The sequence below is a fragment of the Nannobrachium achirus genome (assembly GCF_963921795.1).
Source record: "Nannobrachium achirus genome assembly, contig: SCAFFOLD_299, whole genome shotgun sequence".
In the NCBI taxonomy this organism is placed as follows: domain Eukaryota; kingdom Metazoa; phylum Chordata; class Actinopteri; order Myctophiformes; family Myctophidae; genus Nannobrachium; species Nannobrachium achirus.
The window spans coordinates 63516-87500 of NW_027664850.1; the positions used below are offsets into that span (position 1 = coordinate 63516).

Here is a 23985-nt window from a genome sequence, read left to right on the forward strand (position 1 = left end):
CCATGTGGTGATGGTGTGTAATGCAGGCTGCTACCCCATGTGGTGATGGTGTGTAATGCAGGCTGCTACCCCATGTGGTGATGGTGTGTAATGCAGGCTGCTACCCCCATGTGGTGATGGTGTGTAAAGCAGGCTGCTACCCCATGTGGTGATGGTGTGTAATGCAGGCTGCTACCCCATGTGGTGATGGTTGTGTAATGCAGGCTGCTACCCCATGTGGTGATGGTGTGTAATGCAGGCTGCTACCCCATGTGGTGATGGGTGTGTAATGCAGGCTGCTACCCCATGTGGTGATGGTGTGTAAAGCAGGCTGCTACCCCATGTGGTGATGGTGTGTAATGCAGGCTGCTACCCCATGTGGGTGATGGTGTGTAATGCAGGCTGCTACCCCATGTGGTGATGGTGTGTAAAGCAGGCTGCTACCCCATGTGGTGATGGTGTGTAAAGCAGGCTGCTACCCCATGTGGTGATGGTGTGTAATGCAGGCTGCTACCCCATGTGGTGATGGTGTGTAATGCAGGCTGCTACCCCATGTGGTGATGGTGTGTAATGCAGGCTGCGACCCCATGTGGTGATGGTGTTGTAATGCAGGCTGCTACCCCCATGTGGTGATGGTGTGTAAAGCAGGCTGCTACCCATGTGGTGATGGTGTGTAATGCAGGCTGCTACCCCATGTGGTGATGGTGTGTAAAGCAGGCTGCTACCCCATGTGGTGATGGTGTGTAATGCAGGCTGCTACCCCATGTGGTGATGGTGTGTAATGCAGGCTGCTACCCCATGTGGTGATGGTGTGTAATGCAGGCTGCTACCCCATGTGGTGATGGTGTGTAATGCAGGCTGCTACCCATGTGGTGATGGTGTGTAATGCAGGCTGCTACCCCATGTGGTGATGGTGTGTAATGCAGGCTGCTACCCCATGTGGTGACGCAGCAGCTTAGCCAGGATGTACCAACTGGCACAATGTGGTGGTGGGGGGGGGGGGGGGGGGGGATGTGAGCTTGTACATCACAATGTGGTGGGGGGGGGGGGGGGGCGGGGATGTGAGCTTGTTACATCACAATGTGGGGGGGGGGGATGTGAGCTTGTACATCACAATGTGGGGGGGGGGCGGGATGTGAGCTTGTACATCACATTGTGGGGGGGGGGGGGATGTGAGCTTGTACATCACAATGTGGGGGGGGGGGGCGGGGATGTGAGCTTGTACATCACAATGTGGGGGGGGGGGATGTGAGCTTGTACATCACAATGTGGGGGGGGGGGCGGGGATGTGAGCTTGTACATCACATTGTGGGGGGGGGGGGGGATGTGAGCTTGTACATCACAATGTGGGGGGGGTTGTCGGGGGGGGGCGGGGATGTGAGCTTGTACATCACAATGTGGGGGGGGGGGATGTGAGCTTGTACATCACAATGTGGGGGGGGGGGATGTGAGCTTGTACATCACAATGTGGTGGGGGGGGGGGATGTGAGCTTGTACATCACATTGTGGTGGTGGGGGGGGGGCGGGGATGTGAGCTTGTACATCACAATGTGGGGGGGGGCGGGGATGTGAGCTTGTACATCACAATGTGGGGGGGGGATGTGAGCTTGTACATCACAATGTGGGGGGGGGGGCGGGATGTGAGCTTGTACATCACAATGTGGGGGGGGATGTGAGCTTGTACATCACAATGTGGGGGGGGGGCGGGGATGTGAGCTTGTACATCACATTGTGGGGGGGGGATGTGAGCTTGTACATCACAATGTGGGGGGGGGGGGGGCAGGGATGTGAGCTTGTACATCACAATGTGGGGGGGGGGCGGGGATGTGAGCTTGTACATCACATTGTGGGGGGGGGGGGCAGGGATGTGAGCTTGTACATCACATTGTGGGGGGGGGGGGCAGGGATGTGAGCTTGTACATCACATTGTGGGGGGGGGCAGGGATGTGAGCTTGTACATCACATTGTGGGGGGGGGGGGGCAGGGATGTGAGCTTGTACATCACATTGTGGGGGGGGGGGGGGGGCAGGGATGTGAGCTTGTACATCGGCTATTAAACATTTAAAAGGACACAATACAATCATTTGTCATGGAAGTGAACTTCCCAAGCGATATGGAGACGTTTTCATTTTAGAAATCGCTTCATAATTGACTGAACTATGATCAAATCAAACTGTGGTGATGAAGCAGGGACCCCTTAGCTGAGAGAGAGATGAAGCAGGGACCCCCACAACCTGTTCATAGATTCCATATAGTTTCATTGTTTGACAGCACAATCATCAGTGTATTTTGGATGCATGTCAGTTTGTGTTTTCAGATATTAAACCACTTGAACCGTCAATACTTTATAAAGTTGACCTTTCACTCTGTACTTAGTCTGCTCTTTTTCCCCTCTACACCAAAGCTATTTCCCGAAAAAAGCCGATCTACAAGCTCACTACGCTTCGCAGCGCCACTGGCTTCAACTAGTCGATCTGTAAAAAATACTAGATGTGAAAGCCCCTAGACGTTCGTATCAATGTTTAACCGCTGAGGAAAACAAGATGTTTTCAGCCAGGGACGTGCTGGCCATTGGGAAAAGCGGGACAACTCCCGAAGTGCCGGTTCATTCCCGGCCGGTCCAGGTCGGCCATTAAGAAAGAAAAAAAAAAAAAATGTCGTCCTTCGTTCCATTTTGGAGGCTGGGCGGCCAACAAAGTAAATCGTCACTGTCGGGCAGAAACTTCATATCTCCAAGTTTCAAATTTGTAATTTCTTTCGCAAAGTAAAGCCCTGCTTCTTCATACAAGGCCGTCGCACAAAAGTAGTGAAAACAGCAGATCTACAAGCACACAACGCCTCGCGGTGTGAGGCGTTGTGTGCTTGTAGATCTGCTGTTTCACTAGTTTAAATCATTTTTAAAATGATAAATACAAAACAAACGGTTTTGGACATACAAGGTTTCCACCCGACAACAACAAAATATAAGTCATGTAATTGGCCCACTGGCTTGTCACTTGTCATGATCTGAAATGGCAAATCTTTGAGTAGCAGCAGCCAGCGCTATAGAGAGAGATCTCTCTCTATAGCGCACAATGAGGGCCTCTACAACTCTTTTTCCCGGGCTGAATCAGGGGCCCAGCACGTCCCTGTTTTCAGCCATTATGGAGTAAAACCCTCATCAGCCCACTGTGTCTCTGTATGGAGTCAATATCATGGAATATGATGCTCTCTCTTTCTCTCTCTCTCTTTCTGTACTTAACACTTAACACAACTGTTTCTCTCTCTCTCCCTGTGCATGCATGTCTCCATGTGTGTGTGTGTGTGTGTGTGTGTGTGTGTGTGTGTGTGTGTGTGTGTGTGTGTGTGTGTGCGTGTGTGTGTGTGTGCATGTCTCCATGTGTGTGTGTGTGCGTGCAGCTCCTGCGTAAGCGTCACATCGGTAACGACATCGTGACCGTAGTGTTCCAGGAGAAGGGGGCGTGTCCCTTCACGCCCCAAATCCATCCGCTCTCACTTCCAGCACGTCTTCATCATCGTGCAGGTGCACGAGCCGTGCACGGACCACACCTACTACAGGTACACACACACACACACACCTACTACAGGTCTGCACGCACACACACACACCTACTACAGGTCTGTGCACGCACACACACACACCTACTACAGGTCTGCACACACACACACACACACCTACTACAGGTCTGCACACACACACACACACACCTACTACAGGTCTGCACACACACACACACACACACACACACACACACACACACACACACACACACACACACACACACACACACCACCTACTACAGGTCTGCACAGTGCACGCACGCACACACACACACACACGCACGCACACACACACACAACACACACACACGCACGCACGCGCGCGCTGCGCGCGCATTGCACACACGCACGCACGCACGCACGCACGCACGCACGCACGCACGCACGCACACACACACACACACACACACACACACACACACACACACACACACACACACACCTACTACAGGTCTGCACACACAATTCAATTTCAATTTTAACATTTTCAATTCAAAGGACCTTTATTGGTATGAGGAAAACATACGTTTACATTGCCAAACCAATGGGGAACATATATACAGTTGGAGGGGGTACAGCATTGAGTAAACAGAGCTATGTCGCATTGTGACATTTTATATACAGGGTATAAATAGCAGCATTATTTTCCTCAAAATGCATTTAGAGGTAGCAGCTCTGTTTCATACTGTATGTACAGTAGGTCTAGATGTTTCATACTGTATGTACAGTAGGTCTAGATGTTTCATACTGTATGTACAGTAGGTCTAGATGTTTCATACTGTATGTGCAGTAGGTCTAGATGCTTCATACTGTATGTACAGTAGGTCTAGATGCTTCATACTGTATGTACAGTAGGTCTAGATGCTTCATACTGTATGTACAGTAGGTCTAGATGTTTCATACTGTATGTACAGTAGGTCTAGATGCTTCATACTGTATGCACAGTAGGTCTAGATGCTTCATACTGTATGCACAGTAGGTCTAGATGCTTCATACTGTATGTACAGTAGGTCTAGATGCTTCATACTGTATGACAGTAGGTCTAGATGTTTCATACTGTATGCACAGTAGGTCTAGATGCTTCATACTGTATGTACAGTAGGTCTAGATGCTTCATACTGTATGTACAGTAGGTCTAGATGCTTCATACTGTATGTACAGTAGGTCTAGATGCTTCATACTGTATGTACAGTAGGTCTAGATGTTTCATACTGTATGCACAGTAGGTCTAGATGCTTCATACTGTATGTACAGTAGGTCTAGATGTTTCATACTGTATGTACAGTAGGTCTAGATGCTTCATACTGTATGTACAGTAGGTCTAGATGCTTCATACTGTATGTACAGTAGGTCTAGATGCTTCATACTGTATGTACAGTAGGTCTAGATGCTTCATACTGTATGTACAGTAGGTCTAGATTGCTTCATACTGTATGTACAGTAGGTCTAGATGCTTCATACTGTATGTACAGTAGGTCTAGATGTTTCATACTGTATGTGCAGTAGGTCTAGATGTCAATCCATGGTTTTAGTCCTTAGGGTGGTTGTGTTTCTAGCCTTCTTTTGTCGCAACAGTTCACAAATCTTGCTTACACACGCACGCACGCACGCACGCACGCACGCACACACGCACGCACGCGTATGTTTGTTTAAAGCTGTATGTTTGTCCGTCACATCGCGTCACACTTTTGGGCCCACTCATATCTTCGCCACTGTTGACCCGATCCATGCCAAACTTTGCACACACACACACTCCTTGGCAGCCAAACCACAACCTCCACCCCTCATTTCGCACATGGCCCTCTTCTAGCGCCACCTTCGGGCAGATTTTTGAAAAGACACATTTTTGGACACTGCTCCTACAGATTTTGCCATAAAATCACGCAAAGCGGTACACAGCTACACGGTGTGATCTCTCTCTCTCTCTCTCTCTCCCTCTCTCTCTCTCTCTCTCTCTCTCTCCTCTCTCTCTCTCTCTCTCTCTCCTCTCTGTCTCTCTCTCTCTCTCTCTCTCTCTCTCCTCTCATCTCTCTCTCTCTCTCTCTCTGTCTCTCTCTCTCACTCGTCCATCTCTCTCTCTCTCTCTCTCTCAGGGTGGCAGTCACTCGCTCCAAGGACATCCCTCTGTTTGGTCCTCTCTTCCCCAAGGGGGGCGCTGTTCCCCCACCAGCCCGCCTTCAGAGACTTCCTGTTGGCCAAGGCTCTGAACGCGGAGAACGCTTGCCGAGAAGTCTGAGAAGTTCCGCTCCATGGCCACCAGGACGCGCCAGGAGTACCTGAAAGACCTGGCCGAGAACTATGTTACTACCACACCTATAGGTGAGAATTATAATAATAATTATTGTATATACATTATATACATATATGTACCTGAAAGACCTGGCCGAGAACTATGTTACTACCACACCGATAGGTAATATTATATATATATATATATATAGAACTATGTTACTACCACTCCTATAGGTGAGAATTTATAATTATTAGTGTAAAAAGTAAAAATGCTAAATACAATGCAGAAGTAGGTAGTATCGATACAATCGATTATTTGCACGGCTGATTAGATTCGATACAAAGTCAATGATATTTGATATAATGATATATCGATGCAGCTACTATATCGTTACACCTTTTCGGCCTATGGGTTTGCCGCTCTGACATCACACTCTGACATCACTGTGATGTCAGGGGAACCACAATAACATAATCCCTTTTATGCCCTTATATGGAGATCCCTGATGTCATTAATGTTAAGCCATTATCTAACAGCCCATATCTGTGTGGCTGGTTCTACAGACGGGGATCTCCATATATGGGCATTAAAAGGATTGTATGTATGATGTCAGATGTCATTGACATCATAGGACTTTCACATAACGAATAACTGAGTAAGCATGTTTGAGCTCTCACAGCATATATCCAGATCTCCATATATGGGTACCAGGGGTCTCCATATATGGGTAACTGGTCCGATATACATCACTGGCAAGATGGCCAAGTCATGGCCCTTTAGGGCGAGGTCGCTTGTTGCCCTTAGGTGACAATATATATATATATATATATATATATATATATATATAATAATGCAGGGATTGACACTAACAGGTACAATAAATGGTCTGGCAGGTGAGGTATGGTACTGGGTTGCCCGGCCCGGCAAGTGCACATTTTGAGTGACATAATCAGGGGTGTCTCACCAAAGTCTGAGCCCTGATGTACAAGGATTCACTGCCTTATTATGTGCTTTAACTATTGAAAAATAGCAGATCTACAAGCTCACAGCGCGGCACCGAGTGCCGCACTGCAAGCTTGTAGATCTGCAAAACCTATGTTTCTATGTCCGTGGTGCTTAAACCCTTTCATGTGAAGGCCACGGACCCCCGTCTCAAAATGTTTCGTTCCAGGGACCACATTTTCACAACTTTTCAAAAATAGCAGATCTGTGCTATTTTCCGTGCTATCAACAGTGCTTTTCCCATGTTTCCCTCCCTGTTGGTAGCCAGCCACACATCCACACTATTGCTCTACATGACCTGTACTTGCCTGACGGGCAAGTAACTCTGAGACCTTATTGTCAACACCTGATACTGTCTGTCTGTCTGTCTGTCTGTCTGTCTGTCTGTCTGTCTGTCTGTCTGTCTGTCTGTCTGTCTGTCACTGGGTCTAATGATAACTAAAGGTCTCTCTCACTCTCTCTCTCTCTCTCTCTCTCTCTCTCTCTCTCTCTCTCTCTCTCTCTCTCTCTCTCTCTGGATGTAATGATAACTAAAGGTCTCTCTCTCTCTCTCTCTCTCTCTCTCTCTCTCTCCAGACTCGTCCACTAAGTTTCCTCTGCTCTCATTGGGCGGGAAGAGGAAAGACAAGCAGAAGGCGGCCAAAGGGGCGGAGCTTCACAGCGCCGGGGCGCTGGTGTGGGCGGTGTCCGTCAACACACCGCAGGGGGAGGAGCTAGCACACAGGTAAGGATTCTGATTGGTTGGCTGGTGTGGGAGGTGGAGGAGCTAACACACAGGTAAGGTTTTGATTGGTTGAACACTTTATTAACCCATTCAGACCTGAGACACATTCTACAAAAAATGAATGTCTTCTATGAGTCACTAAGAGGAATTCAGACAGAACAAAAAGACACCTAGCGCCATCTAGTGGCTGGGACCACATACATCCTTGCTCTATTGTAGCAGTGGTTAACAGTTCGATCCCCTCCCTCTACAGTGCTCCAGAAATTGTGAGAATAGCTTCTTCTTCTTCTTTCGTATATCATCAGATGGCCAACTCAGTGTTCTGCAGCCACGCCCTCGTCTCTGGTCCTAAATCAAAAAGACCAGATTCTGAGGGTGGGCTGTAGAGGGGGCAGCCGGTGTTCAGGCTCGCCACACTTGCATGCCGCACTGTCCGTTAGGCCCCACTTCTCCATAGAAGACTTGAAGCGCCCGACTCCAGTGCGCAGACGGTTCAGCGCAGTCCATAGATGGCGTGGCATATCTTCTCCTTTTACACCACCTCCTGGGTCCTGGATGTATCGCTGCATACGGGAGGAATCAGCAGTCTCCCACCATCGTTTCCAGGATGCTGCAAGCCAGGCATCTCTGGACAAGACCTCAGGGATAGACTGTAGCATCTCTTGTGCTGCCTTGTTGTAGGGATGATAGACTGTAGCATCTCTTGTGCTGCCTTGTTGTAGGGATGATAGACTGTAGCATCTCTTGTGCTGCCTTGTTGTAGGGATGATAGACTGTAGCATCTCTTGTGCTGCCTTGTTGTAGGGATGATAGACTGTAGCATCTCTTGTGCTGCCTTGTTGTAGGGATGATAGACTGTAGCATCTCTTGTGCTGCCTTGTTGTAGGGATGATAGACTGTAGCATCTCTTGTGCTGCCTTGTTGTAGGGATGATAGACTGTAGCATCTCTTGTGCTGCCTTGTTGTAGGGATGATAGACTGTAGCATCTCTTGTGCTGCCTTGTTGTAGGGATGATAGACTGTAGCATCTCTTGTGCTGCCTTGTTGTAGGGATGATAGACTGTAGCATCTCTTGTGCTGCCTTGTTGTAGGGATGATAGACTGTAGCATCTCTTGTGCTGCCTTGTTGTAGGGATGATAGACTGTAGCATCTCTTGTGCTGCCTTGTTGTAGGGATGATGGACTGTAGCATCTCTTGTGCTGCCTTGTTGTAGGGATGATAGACTGTAGCATCTCTTGTGCTGCCTTGTTGTAGGGATGATAGACTGTAGCATCTCTTGTGCTGCCTTGTTGTAGGGATGATGGACTGTAGCATCTCTTGTGCTGCCTTGTTGTAGGGATGATAGACTGTAGCATCTCTTGTGCTGCCTTGTTGTAGGGATGATAGACTGTAGCATCTCTTGTGCTGCCTTGTTGTAGGGATGATAGACTGTAGCATCTCTTGTGCTGCCTTGTTGTAGGGATGATAGACTGTAGCATCTCTTGTGCTGCCTTGTTGTAGGGATGATGGACTGTAGCATCTCTTGTGCTGCCTTGTTGTAGGGATGATAGACTGTAGCATCTCTTGTGCTGCCTTGTTGTAGGGATGATAGACTGTAGCATCTCTTGTGCTGCCTTGTTGTAGGGATGATGGACTGTAGCATCTCTTGTGCTGCCTTGTTGTAGGGATGATAGACTGTAGCATCTCTTGTGCTGCCTTGTTGTAGGGATGATAGACTGTAGCATCTCTTGTGCTGCCTTGTTGTAGGGATGATAGACTGTAGCATCTCTTGTGCTGCCTTGTTGTAGGGATGATAGACTGTAGCATCTCTTGTGCTGCCTTGTTGTAGGGATGATAGACTGTAGCATCTCTTGTGCTGCCTTGTTGTAGGGATGATAGACTGTAGCATCTCTTGTGCTGCCTTGTTGTAGGGATGATGGACTGTAGCATCTCTTGTGCTGCCTTGTTGTAGGGATGATAGACTGTAGCATCTCTTGTGCTGCCTTGTTGTAGGGATGATAGACTGTAGCATCTCTTGTGCTGCCTTGTTGTAGGGATGATGGACTGTAGCATCTCTTGTGCTGCCTTGTTGTAGGGATGATAGACTGTAGCATCTCTTGTGCTGCCTTGTTGTAGGGATGATAGACTGTAGCATCTCTTGTGCTGCCTTGTTGTAGGGATGATAGACTGTAGCATCTCTTGTGCTGCCTTGTTGTAGGGATGATAGACTGTAGCATCTCTTGTGCTGCCTTGTTGTAGGGATGATAGACTGTAGCATCTCTTGTGCTGCCTTGTTGTAGGGATGATGGACTGTAGCATCTCTTGTGCTGCCTTGTTGTAGGGATGATAGACTGTAGCATCTCTTGTGCTGCCTTGTTGTAGGGATGATAGACTGTAGCATCTCTTGTGCTGTCTTGTTGTAGGGATGATAGACTGTAGCATCTCTTGTGCTGCCTTGTTGTAGGGATGATGGACTGTAGCATCTCTTGTGCTGCCTTGTTGTAGGGATGATAGACTGTAGCATCTCTTGTGCTGCCTTGTTGTAGGGATGATAGACTGTAGCATCTCTTGTGCTGCCTTGTTGTAGGGATGATAGACTGTAGCATCTCTTGTGCTGCCTTGTTGTAGGGATGATAGACTGTAGCATCTCTTGTGCTGCCTTGTTGTAGGGATGATAGACTGTAGCATCTCTTGTGCTGCCTTGTTGTAGGGATGATGGACTGTAGCATCTCTTGTGCTGCCTTGTTGTAGGGATGATAGACTGTAGCATCTCTTGTGCTGCCTTGTTGTAGGGATGATAGACTGTAGCATCTCTTGTGCTGCCTTGTTGTAGGGATGATGGACTGTAGCATCTCTTGTGCTGCCTTGTTGTAGGGATGGACTGTAGCATCTCTTGTGCTGCCTTGTTGTAGGGATGATAGACTGTAGCATCTCTTGTGCTGCCTTGTTGTAGGGATGATAGACTGTAGCATCTCTTGTGCTGCCTTGTTGTAGGGATGATGGACTGTAGCATCTCTTGTGCTGCCTTGTTGTAGGGATGATGGACTGTAGCATCTCTTGTGCTGCCTTGTTGTAGGGATGATAGACTGTAGCATCTCTTGTGCTGCCTTGTTGTAGGGATGATGGACTGTAGCATCTCTTGTGCTGCCTTGTTGTAGGGATGATAGACTGTAGCATCTCTTGTGCTGCCTTGTTGTAGGGATGATAGACTGTAGCATCTCTTGTGCTGCCTTGTTGTAGGGATGATAGACTGTAGCATCTCTTGTGCTGCCTTGTTGTAGGGATGATGGACTGTAGCATCTCTTGTGCTGCCTTGTTGTAGGGATGGACTGTAGCATCTCTTGTGCTGCCTTGTTGTAGGGATGGACTGTAGCATCTCTTGTGCTGCCTTGTTGTAGGGATGATAGACTGTAGCATCTCTTGTGCTGCCTTGTTGTAGGGATGATAGACTGTAGCATCTCTTGTGCTGCCTTGTTGTAGGGATGATAGACTGTAGCATCTCTTGTGCTGCCTTGTTGTAGGGATGATAGACTGTAGCATCTCTTGTGCTGCCTTGTTGTAGGGATGATGGACTGTAGCATCTCTTGTGCTGCCTTGTTGTAGGGATGATGGACTGTAGCATCTCTTGTGCTGCCTTGTTGTAGGGATGATGGACTGTAGCATCTCTTGTGCTGCCTTGTTGTAGGGATGGACTGTAGCATCTCTTGTGCTGCCTTGTTGTAGGGATGATAGACTGTAGCATCTCTTGTGCTGCCTTGTTGTAGGGATGATAGACTGTAGCATCTCTTGTGCTGCCTTGTTGTAGGGATGATAGACTGTAGCATCTCTTGTGCTGCCTTGTTGTAGGGATGATAGACTGTAGCATCTCTTGTGCTGCCTTGTTGTAGGGATGATAGACTGTAGCATCTCTTGTGCTGCCTTGTTGTAGGGATGATAGACTGTAGCATCTCTTGTGCTGCCTTGTTGTAGGGATGATAGACTGTAGCATCTCCTGTGCTGCCTTGTTGTAGGGATGATGGACTGTAGCATCTCTTGTGCTGCCTTGTTGTAGGGATGATAGACTGTAGCATCTCTTGTGCTGCCTTGTTGTAGGGATGATGGACTGTAGCATCTCTTGTGCTGCCTTGTTGTAGGGATGATAGACTGTAGCATCTCTTGTGCTGCCTTGTTGTAGGGATGATGGACTGTAGCATCTCTTGTGCTGCCTTGTTGTAGGGATGATAGACTGTAGCATCTCTTGTGCTGCCTTATTGTAGGGATGATAGACTGTAGCATCTCTTGTGCTGTCTTGTTGTAGGGATGATAGACTGTAGCATCTCTTGTGCTGCCTTGTTGTAGGGATGATAGACTGTAGCATCTCTTGTGCTGCCTTGTTGTAGGGATGGCGAGACTTGAGCCTGCCTGGTGGTGCCGGTGTTGTTGTGGCTTTGTGCAGGATGTGCCAGTCGTACTTCTGGGCAGAGAATAGCTGATCTACAAGCTCACAAGTTAGGTGTTGTGAGCTTGTAGATCTGCTATTTTCACAATTTCTGCCTCTAATATTTGACAATTTGGCCGATGTTTAATTTGTCATTTTAGAGGTATTAAAATGTCCTTAAATTGTGACTTTAGAAATGTGCAGATACCCTCTATACACTTAAACTTTATGTTGGTTTGTTTACTGTTGAGTGAGAAAACAATGTTTCACGTTAAGTTAATCATCTGGGGACCCCCCAAAATAATTGGGGGACCCCCCTGGGGGTCGTGACCCAGCGGTTAAGGGTTCAATTCCCTCCCTCTACAGAGCTCTATTGTAGCAGTGGTTTAACGGTTGGATCCCTCTACACTGCTCTATTGTAACGGGTACACTATATTGTGTATTATTATTTTATGCTTTAACTATTGAAAAATAGCAGATATACAAGCTCACAGTGCGGCACCGAGTGCCGCGCTGCAAGCTTGTAATTGTGAAAATTAGAATTTTGACCCGATTCTATAAGTGTCTTTTGAATCCTTCAAAAGGTTTTTTGAAAAACCCATGTTTATATGTCAGCAATATCTCTTTGACGATGGCTGGCCATCGTCAAAGAAAAGGTCCTTTTCACTTAACTGGAGCTCAGTTAGTCTTTTCTTGAGAGACTACTATGTCAGTGGTTCTCTAACCTTTTCATGTGAAGGACCCCCAAAATGATATGTATTTGGCCACGGACCCCCATCTCAAAATATTTAGTTCCAGGGACCCCCCCTGAAGCAAAATTCGAGTTACAAACGTTCGCTTTAAAAATACATATATTCAAAGATTTGCACACATTTTCACGACTTTATCAAAAATCAAACCTCAGTTCGAAGTGAAGCGGTGAAGCATTAGTTGTGGATGCAGTAGGTGAGAACTATTGCATGTACAGGACAGTTAAAACCTGAAGGCCAAATTATCATGTGAAGCTTGACCAATCCTCAAAGTATCCATTCATCAGACCGGGAGGGACACTACACACATATTCTGGACGTACAGGACAGATAAAACCTATTCATTCTGAACTGAAATGGCCATATATGGACATGGGACACACATTTTGCTTTTTGAAAAAGCCTATTCATTCTGGACTGATATTCTGGACGTACGGGACAGAGAAACCTGTTCATTTTGGACTGAAATGACCATATATGGACATGAAACACACATTTTGTTTTTGAGAAAAACATGTTCATTCTGGACTGAAATGACCATATATGGGCGTGGGACACACTAAGCCACTCATTGGAAGCGTTTTTTACCGCTTCAAAAATAGCAGATCTACAAGCTCGCAGCGCGGCACTCAGTGGCTTGTATATCTGCTATCTTTCACTGGTTAAAGCATTCAATAATTCTAGGCCTGAATGGGTTTAACGGTTCGACCCCCCCCCCCCCCCCCCCCCAGGCCCCTCCCCTGCCTGCTGGGCGTGTCCGCGGAGTCGGTGGTGCTGATTGAGCGCTACACCAAGAGGGTGGTGTTCAACTGCTCCTGCCGCGACGTGATTGGCTGGAAGGCGGTGACGGACACCACCAAGGAGGGGGCGGGGCCTCCGTCGCTGGACATCTTCTACGAGCGGGGCGACGCCGTGACGGTCACTGTGACGGACAGCCAGGCCGATGACATCAGAGAGGTGGTGGCTAGACTGGAGGTACGGGGTGTGTGTGTGTGTGTGTGTGTGTGTGTGTGTGTGTGTGTGTGTGTGTGTGTGTGTGTGTGTGTGTGTGTGTGTGTGTGTGTGTGTGTGTGTGTGTGTGTGTGTGCGTGCGTGCGTGCGAGTGCGTGTCAGAGGTATGCATTCCTTCTCGATTCAATTTGATCACGATTCACGTTAGCAATGATTACTGTCACAATATAGAGCTATTTAACATTTATTTTAACCAAAGAAAATCACTTATACCCTAGCTTTTATTGTTTGTAATGAATGAATGAATGAATGAATGAATGAATGAATGAATGAATTCATTCATTCATTCATTCATTCATTCATTCATTCATTTATCTCTTCATTTAATGTCTCATTAATGTATTATTATTATGATGACCATCCAGCTGGTGACGCGGGGGTGCGAGGCCCTGGAGGTGACGCCCCTCCGGGACGGAGTGGGTCAGCCAGGCTTCCTGATGAGCGAGGAGGGCTTTGTGACGGAGCTCCAGAGGTTCTGCTACGCCGAGAGTGGCGGCCTGCAGCTGTGGGCGCGCGTGGTCCGCCTCTGTGGCCTCCCATTGGTCCACCTCAGCCCCGAGGAGAGGAGCCGCCTGCTGCGCACCGCCCACAAGATACACATCACCGTTATACCACCCGACGAGAACGGAAAGCCCCGCAGGTCAGTCTACATACTAGATACTAGATACTACATACTACATACTACATACTACATACTACTAGAGTTCTCAACGGGCCTGAAAATTAAGGCCCGGCCCTAACTGAGCCCGACAGGGTCGGCCCGAGGCCCGGCCCGACCCTAACTAGTTTCATTATTTTAAGCCCGAAGCCCTAAAAAGCCCGAGTGAAGGAAAATAAACACATTTAAAAACGCCTCCAGGTGGCGCCACGCCGCCACCGCGGTGACCGTACCATGTGTTATTATAGTAGTAGAGTAGTAGGCTGAGAGAGTGAGATTAGCCTACCTTTCCACTTTTGGTTCGGCAATGTTAGCATGTTCTCTCATGAAGAAAAGTTTAATCCTTAATCCTCCTCATCTTGTTCACGCGGTGCAACGCATGCATCTGTCTGCTCTGCATGTGCCGTCTCTGTCACTCAACTCTCAGTGAGTCTCTCTCTCCTCCACTTTCTTTCGTTTCGTTTCGGACAAATTAGGAGTCGACCTGTTGTAACCCCACCATCGTATAGCTGCTGCTGTCGCTGATTTATGACCCTGGGCCTGGCTGGCCTGGATAAGAGATGCACTGATCTGCAAGTTCTAAACAAGTCAGATCGTGATGCAAAGCAGACTTCAGTGGGTTTGCAGATTGAATGGTGTTTTGGTGCGCAACACCAGCGTGCTATTATTAGCAACATGCTGCCAGCATCGCTGACTGCGGCTCTCTGTCTCTCTCTCACTCACTCTACTCTGCCTCGTCTGCTGCCAGTGGTGTGCTGCTCCGAGTGCTCGTACGGTCACATAGTAAATAAGCGAGTGAAACGCCAGTCAGCGCCAGGTTCTTTATCTTTATTAAATATGAAAAAAAATGAACTTTTTTTTTTTTTTTTTTTTTTCCCTCTTTTTTTACTGAACCCGAGGCTCGGCCCGACCCGACTAATTAGCATACATTTTGAGCCCGGCCCGGCCCGAAAATGTCGGGTCGGGTCGGGTAGGGTCGGGTTCGGGCCGAAATTGAGAACTCTACATACTACATACTACATACTACATACTAGATACTAGATACTACATACTACATACTACATACTACATACTACATACTAGATACTAGAGTAGATACACATCACCGTTATACCACCCGACGAGAACGGAAAGCCCCGCAGGTCAGTCTACATACTACTAGATAGTTTATACTAGATACTACATACTAGATACTACATACTACATACTAGAGTAGATACACATCACCGTCATACCACCTGATGAGAACGGAAAGCCCTGCAGGTCAGTCTACATACTAGATACTAGATACTATATACTAGATACTAGATACTACATACTACATACTACATACTAGATACTAGATACTACATACTACATAGATACTACATACTAGATAGAGTAGATCCACATCACCGTCATACCAGCTGACGAGAATGGAAAGCCTCGCAGGTCAATGATGAAAGATTTGTGTATCCTGGATAGTAGATACTATACTAACATTTTTGTGAAATATCCCTTCAAATCTTAAAGGGATATTTCACTTTCAAAATAATGTTGGGGTAATTCATTGGTGAAATCATGAAATATGTTGCTGGATTCAGTATTTAGATGTCTGACATCATCATGTCCTGCAGGAGTTTCTGGGAGCTGTACCAGAAAGATTCAGTACTATCATCATGTGTTGTAGGAGTTTCAATGAGCTGTACCAGAAAGATTCAGTACTATCATCATGTGTTGTAGGAGTTTCTCAGAGCTGTACCAGAAAGATTCAGTATTATCATCATGTGTTGTAGGAGTTTCTCAGAGCTGTACCAGAAAGATTCAGTATTATCATCATGTGTTGTAGGAGTTTCTCAGAGCTGTACCAGAAAGATTCAGTATTATCATCATGTGTTGTAGGAGTTTCTCAGAGCTGTACCAGAAAGATTCAGTATTATCGTCATGTGTTGTAGGAGTTTCTCAGATTTGTACCAGAAAGATTCAGTATTATCATCATGTGATGTAGGAGTTTCTCAGAGCTGTACCAGAAAGATTCAGTATTATCATCATGTGTTGTAGGAGTTTCAATGAGCTGTACCAGAAAGATTCAGTACTATCATCATGTGTTGTAGGAGTTTCTCAGAGCTGTACCAGAAAGATTCAGTATTATCGTCATGTGTTGTAGGAGTTTCTCAGATTTGTACCAGAAAGATTCAGTATTATCATCATGTGTTGTAGGAGTTTCTCAGAGCTGTACCAGAAAGATTCAGTATTATCGTCATGTGTTGTAGGAGTTTCAATGAGCTGTACCAGAAAGATTCAGTACTATCATCATGTGTTGTAGGAGTTTCTCAGAGCTGTACCAGAAAGATTCAGTATTATCGTCATGTGTTGTAGGAGTTTCTCAGATTTGTACCAGAAAGATTCAGTATTATCATCATGTGTTGTAGGAGTTTCTCAGAGCTGTACCAGAAAGATTCAGTATTATCATCATGTGTTGTAGGAGTTTCTCAGAGCTGTACCAGAAAGATTCAGTATTATCGTCATGTGTTGTAGGAGTTTCTCAGATTTGTACCAGAAAGATTCAGTATTATCATCATGTGTTGTAGGAGTTTCTCAGTATTATCGTCATGTGTTGTAGGAGTTTCTCGGAGTTGTACCAGAAAGATTCAGTACTATCGTCATGTGTTGCAGGAGTTTCTCAGAGCTTTACCAGAAAGCCATCAAAGACGCAGAGCGGAAGCCGGGGGAGAAGAGCGACTCTGGAGAGGCCTGGGTTCTGGATGACCGACAGGAAGAGGAAGAGGAGGAGGAGGAGGAGGATGAAGATGAGCAGGTGATTAGATTGGTGCCTGTAGCATAGAGTTATAATAAGAATAGAGAGGACACCGGATATCCCCGCCCGTCCACTTGCATTGAGTTGCTCACCCAGCGTATGAAGCGTACTTCCGCGTTTGAGACGCCTCTCAAACGTGACGTAGTGGGGCTTCTATTTTGCTTCTGTGACGCGTTTTGCGTCATATTTTGTGTTCATGGACGCGCTGGGGCTCCAATTCATGAACGAGCACTTCCGGTATGAACATGCGTCAATACAAAGAAGCCTAGATGCGCGTTCATGATTAGAAGGCAATAGAAGCCCCAACTGCAGTACCTCAAACGACCACCATGTCCATTTTGCTTCAAAGCTCCCCCTCGGTCCTGGGGGCTTGGCCTGTAGCCATGAAGATGTAGAGAACATAGCAAGGACCCCTTATCTGAGAGAGAGATGAAGCAGGGTCCCCCACTACATATTGTATAAAATTGTGTTGGAGATTAAAACAGTTCATAGATTTCTTAGACAGAGTAGACCTGTTTGACAGCACTGTCATCAGTGTAGGTTGTTTGTCTGATGTGTATTTTTAGACATTGAACCTCTTGAACCATCAATACTCTTTTTTCCCTCCACACCAAACCTCTTTGCCAAGAATAGCAGTCTTTATTTAAGATACAGAAGCTGTATCTAAAACAAATTGATGTCATATATCGTCGCTGTCAGGTGGAAACCTTGTATGTCTAAAACCTTTTTTTGGGGGGGTTTATTTTAAAAAAAACGATAAATAGTGAAAATCGCCGATCTACAAGCACACAACGCCTCGCATCGCTATATCTAGGGGCAGCATAGCTCAGGGGTAGAGAAACCGTTATTAGAGCACGAAGGGTTACCGACTGGCTGAGAGATGTTTTGCTACGCTGATTGGTTAGAGGAGTCTGTCTGTCAAGGCAAGTACTCCCGCCCACTTTTCAAGCTGCCAATTGGCCGAAGGCCAGACGTTATACTGGGGAAGGAATGAGTGAGTGAACGCAGTGTGACGTCAGTATGACATCAGTATGACGTCAGGCCCTGCCAGGCTAGGGCTCTCCATGTATGGGCATAAAAGAGTTTTTATGTATGATGTCAGATGTCATAGACGTCATTGGACTTTCACATAACAAATAACTGAGTAAGCATGTTTGGGCTCTCACAGCATATCTCTATATCGATCTCCATATATGGGTACCAGGGGTCTCCATATATGGGTAACTGCTCCGTGTGTAAAATAGTATTAATGTCATATATCTCCTCCAATCACAGAGGCTGGACGCAGGCAACCATGCTGCTGATGACCTGTTGGCCCCGCCCACACTGCCGTTGCTACGGGCGACCAGCCTGCAGGACCACGCCCCCGACCACGCCCCCGACCACGCCCAGGACGCTGACCCCGCCCACATGACGCGCAGCTGCTCCCTGGAGCCACAGGACCCTCACGCCTTCAGCCAATCATACGACCCGCTTGAAGAGTACGTAAACATCCTTTATCCAATCATATGACCCGCTTGAAGAGTACGTAAACATCCTTTAGCCAATCATATGACTATCATGAAGAGTACGTAAACATCCTTTAGCCAATCATATGACTCTCATGAAGAGTACGTAAACATCCTTTAGCCAATCATATGACAGAATGAAGAGTACGTAAACATCCTTTAGCCAATCATATGACCCGCATGAAGAGTACGTAAACATCCTTTAGCCAATCATATGACAGAATGAAGAGTACGTAAACATCCTTTAGCCAATCATATGACAGAATGAAGAGTACGTAAACATCTTTTAGCCAATCATATGACAGAATGAAGAGTACGTAAATATCCTTTAGCCAATCATATGACAGAATGAAGAGTACGTAAAGATCCTTTAGCCAATCATATGACAGAATGAAGAGTACGTAAACATCCTTTAGCCAATCATATGACAGAATGAAGAGTACGTAAACATCCTTTAGCCAATCATATGACAGAATGAAGAGTACGTAAACATCCTTTATCCAATCATATGACTGAATGAAGAGTACGTAAACATCCTTTAGCCAATCATATGACCCGCATGAAGAGTACGTAAACATCCTTTAGCCAATCATATGACCCGCATGAAGAGTACGTAAACATCCTTTAGCCAATCATATGACAGAATGAAGAGTACGTAAACATCCTTTATCCAATCATATGACAGAATGAAGAGTACGTAAACATATTTTAGCCAATCATATGACAGAATGAAGAGTACGTAAACATCCTTTAGCCAATCATATGACAGAATGAAGAGTACGTAAACATATTTTAGCCAATCATATGACAGAATGAAGAGTACGTAAACATATTTTAGCCAATCATATGAAAGAATGAAGAGTACGTAAACATATTTTAGCCAATCATATGACAGAATGAAGAGTACGTAAACATCCTTTAGCCAATCATATGACAGAATGAAGAGTACGTAAACATATTTTAGCCAATCATATGACAGAATGAAGAGTACGTAAACATATTTTAGCCAATCATATGACAGAATGAAGAGTACGTAAACATCCTTTAGCCAATCATATGACCCGCATGAAGAGTACGTAAACATCCTTTAGCCAATCATATGACAGAATGAAGAGTACGTAAACATCCTTTAGCCAATCATATGACAGAATGAAGAGTACGTAAACATCCTTTAGCCAATCATATGACAGAATGAAGAGTACGTAAACATCCTTTAGCCAATCATATGACTCTCAAGAAGAGTACGTAAACATCCTTTAGCCAATCATATGACAGAATGAAGAGTACGTAAACATCCTTTAGCCAATCATATGACCCGCATGAAGAGTACGTAAACATCCTTTAGCCAATCATATGACAGAATGAAGAGTACGTAAACATCCTTTAGCCAATCATATGACAGAATGAAGAGTACGTAAACATCTTTTAGCCAATCATATGACAGAATGAAGAGTACGTAAATATCCTTTAGCCAATCATATGACAGAATGAAGAGTACGTAAAGATCCTTTAGCCAATCATATGACAGAATGAAGAGTACGTAAACATCCTTTAGCCAATCATATGACAGAATGAAGAGTACGTAAACATCCTTTAGCCAATCATATGACAGAATGAAGAGTACGTAAACATCCTTTATCCAATCATATGACTGAATGAAGAGTACGTAAACATCCTTTAGCCAATCATATGACCCGCATGAAGAGTACGTAAACATCCTTTAGCCAATCATATGACCCGCATGAAGAGTACGTAAACATCCTTTAGCCAATCATATGACAGAATGAAGAGTACGTAAACATCCTTTATCCAATCATATGACAGAATGAAGAGTACGTAAACATATTTTAGCCAATCATATGACAGAATGAAGAGTACGTAAACATCCTTTAGCCAATCATATGACAGAATGAAGAGTACGTAAACATATTTTAGCCAATCATATGACAGAATGAAGAGTACGTAAACATATTTTAGCCAATCATATGACAGAATGAAGAGTACGTAAACATATTTTAGCCAATCATATGACAGAATGAAGAGTACGTAAACATCCTTTAGCCAATCATATGACAGAATGAAGAGTACGTAAACATATTTTAGCCAATCATATGACAGAATGAAGAGTACGTAAACATATTTTAGCCAATCATATGACAGAATGAAGAGTACGTAAACATCCTTTAGCCAATCATATGACCCGCATGAAGAGTACGTAAACATCCTTTAGCCAATCATATGACAGAATGAAGAGTACGTAAACATCCTTTAGCCAATCATATGACAGAATGAAGAGTACGTAAACATCCTTTAGCCAATCATATGACAGAATGAAGAGTACGTAAACATCCTTTAGCCAATCATATGACAGAATGAAGAGTACGTAAACATCCTTTAGCCAATCATATGACAGAATGAAGAGTACGTAAACATCCTTTAGCCAATCATATGACAGAATGAAGAGTACGTAAACATCCTTTAGCCAATCATATGACAGAATGAAGAGTACGTAAACATCCTTTAGCCAATCATATGACAGAATGAAGAGTACGTAAACATCTTTTAGCCAATCATATGACAGAATGAAGAGTACGTAAATATCCTTTAGCCAATCATATGACATGCATGAAGAGTACGTAAACATCCTTTAGCCAATCGTACAGTTTACAGTTTAGGCATTTAGCAGACGCTTTTAATCTAAAGCGACTTACAATATGACATGTATATATAGTACCTGTATATAACAAGGGTCTTCAACAGGGGATCCGGGACCCCTAGGGGGTCCTCGGAGTTACTACAGGGGTTCCTCCAAATCTTCCAATCATCTGGCGCTCTGGCCACGTTCAGGTGTTTAGACAGTTATCAATGCCTGTTTAGATAGTTGTTTAGTGGAAGATCTGTGTCACAATATCCATCTGGATCTCTCTCTCTCTCTCTCTCTCTCCGTCAGACATGTAATGTTAATGTCTCTCTCTCTCTCTCTCTCTCTCTCTCTCTCTCTCTCCACAGACACCACTATGACAACGTGGGGTTAAAGGTGAAAGGTCACATCTATGAGAACACGGGGTCGCTTCGGGACGCGACCCCTGACCTCATCCTGGCCGTCAAACCCAAGATGCACCTGGACGATCAGGTGACACCCCTCCACCAATAGGAGGCCAGAGATGGCTGCTTACATTTAAAAAGGGGGCGGGGCGTGAACATGTGACCTCAATGTCTCTGATAAGCTTCAGTGATAGGCTGCCAGTCATAGATATAAAAAACGACATACCTCATCCACCACTCAGTTCACTGGAGCCACGTGTAAAAAAAGATAGGCATTGGAACTACAGCAGGGGTCTTCAACGTTTTCAGCCCAAGGACCCCTTAGTTGAGAGAGAGATGAAGCAGGGACCCCTTAGTTGAGAGAGAGATGAAGCAGGGACCCCTTAGTTGAGAGAGAGATGAAGCAGGGACCCCTTAGTTGAGAGAGAGATGAAGCAGGGACCCCTTAGCTGAGAGAGAGATGAAGCAGGGACCCCTTAGCTGAGAGAGAGATGAAGCAGGGAACCCTTAGTTGAGAGAGAGAGATGAAGCAGGGACCCCTTAGTTGAGAGAGAGATGAAGCAGGGACCCCTTAGTTGAGAGAGAGATGAAGCAGGGACCCCTTAGTTGAGAGAGAGATGAAGCAGGGACCCCTTAGTTGAGAGAGAGATGAAGCAGGGACCCCTTAGTTGAGAGAGAGATGAAGCAGGGACCCCTTAGTTGAGAGAGAGATGAAGCAGGGACCCCTTAGTTGAGAGAGAGATGAAGCAGGGACCCCTTAGTTGAGAGAGAGATGAAGCAGGGACCCCTTAGTTGAGATAGAGATGAAGCAGGGACCCCTTAGCTGAGAGAGAGATGAAGCAGGGACCCCTTAGCTGAGAGAGAGATGAAGCAGGGACCCCTTAGTTGAGAGAGAGATGAAGCAGGGACCCCTTAGTTGAGAGAGAGATGAAGCAGGGACCCCTTAGTTGAGAGAGAGATGAAGCAGGGACCCCTTAGTTGAGAGAGAGATGAAGCAGGGACCCCTTAGCTGAGAGAGAGATGAAGCAGGGACCCCTTAGCTGAGAGAGAGATGAAGCAGGGACCCCTTAGTTGAGAGAGAGATGAAGCAGGGACCCCCACAACCTGTTCATAGATTCCATATAGTTTCATTGTTTGACAGCACACTCCAAAATACCGTATTAGCCTGAATATTATACGACTGATTATAAGACGACGCCTATTTTTCAATTATCACTTTGGGAAAAAAATATGTTGAAACCAAAATATTATATATATTATAAGTTATTTATAAATAAAAAAGTTTTTATTGTGAAATTATTATAGAAAAGCTTCATACAGAGATAACATTCTGCCGTATTGTATTGCATTAACCATCAAAGTCAAGTGCTATTCAAAAACAACATTCACAATTCAGACTGTTAAAATCTACAAATCGAACTACATTTCCCATCAAGCTTAGCGGCCCGTTTCATCATTCAGATGCGATGGTTCATTGTAAACAGGAACCATTGGCGCGTGATTATGGATCCCACTGGGAAAGATGGATAACCACGCCCTGGACTCATTTTTGAAGCTTGTGATTGGCTGAACCGGACGTAGGGAGCGCTTCGTTGTAGTCACTTGGACCGCGCGAGGTGCTCCAAAACCCAATTATCATTGCGTTTATCGTGCGCTTGCCCACGCTCACGTTATTTATCCGGTTTTGGGTTATTTTTATTACGGTTTCGGGTGCTTATTCCCCGCACAATAGCTGTATAGTTACTAGTTATTTTAGCACACAGTGCAACACACAGCACGCATGCACACACACAGTCAGTCACGCACACACTACAAAATCGGGTATTATTTTTGTAACAGTTTTCTACTGTTTTTATTCCCCATATACAACGGTGTTAGTTTGCAACAATGAGCCTATAGACAGTTTCTAGTTCTCAAATAAATAGACTTTGGTGTGCCATCAAAGCGGGATTTATTTTAAAACAAATTTTAAATTTGACCTTCTGACCGGAGGTGGCAAGGTGACCATGTGATTAGGTCACCATGTGATAATCAAACACCTTTTTTCAACATATTTTATTCCCCAAAGTCAAATACATTATTGTTTTAATATAGCTCTGTGTGTGTGTATATATAGGCTTATTTCACACAAAAAAAATGTTTTTTTTTCTCCCCACCACCAGGGGAGCTGCAGCTCCCTCAGCACCCCACTTCCAGCGCCCCTGGAAGCAGGGACCCCTTAAATGAGAGAGAGAGATGAAGCAGGGACCCCTTAGCTGAGAGAGAGATGAAGCAGGGACCCCTTAGCTGAGAGAGAGATGAAGCAGGGACCCCTTAACTGA

At 45.6% G+C, this 23985-nt stretch overlaps 1 protein-coding gene across 1 annotated transcript in view; it reads left to right on the forward strand.

Moving 5' to 3' along the window:
* The window catches only part of sipa1 (signal-induced proliferation-associated 1), a gene marked incomplete at both ends in the record, with an annotated part of 43019 nt that overhangs the window by 17052 nt on the left and 1982 nt on the right, over window positions 1-23985 (forward strand). The window contains 11 exon segments of the mRNA XM_080755090.1: window positions 3379-3453; window positions 3455-3537; window positions 5634-5682; window positions 5684-5761; window positions 5763-5859; window positions 7352-7499; window positions 13377-13620; window positions 14022-14296; window positions 16970-17111; window positions 18387-18592; window positions 21629-21752. Of these exon segments, the coding sequence (XP_080611216.1) occupies window positions 3379-3453; window positions 3455-3537; window positions 5634-5682; window positions 5684-5761; window positions 5763-5859; window positions 7352-7499; window positions 13377-13620; window positions 14022-14296; window positions 16970-17111; window positions 18387-18592; window positions 21629-21752 (1521 nt within the window).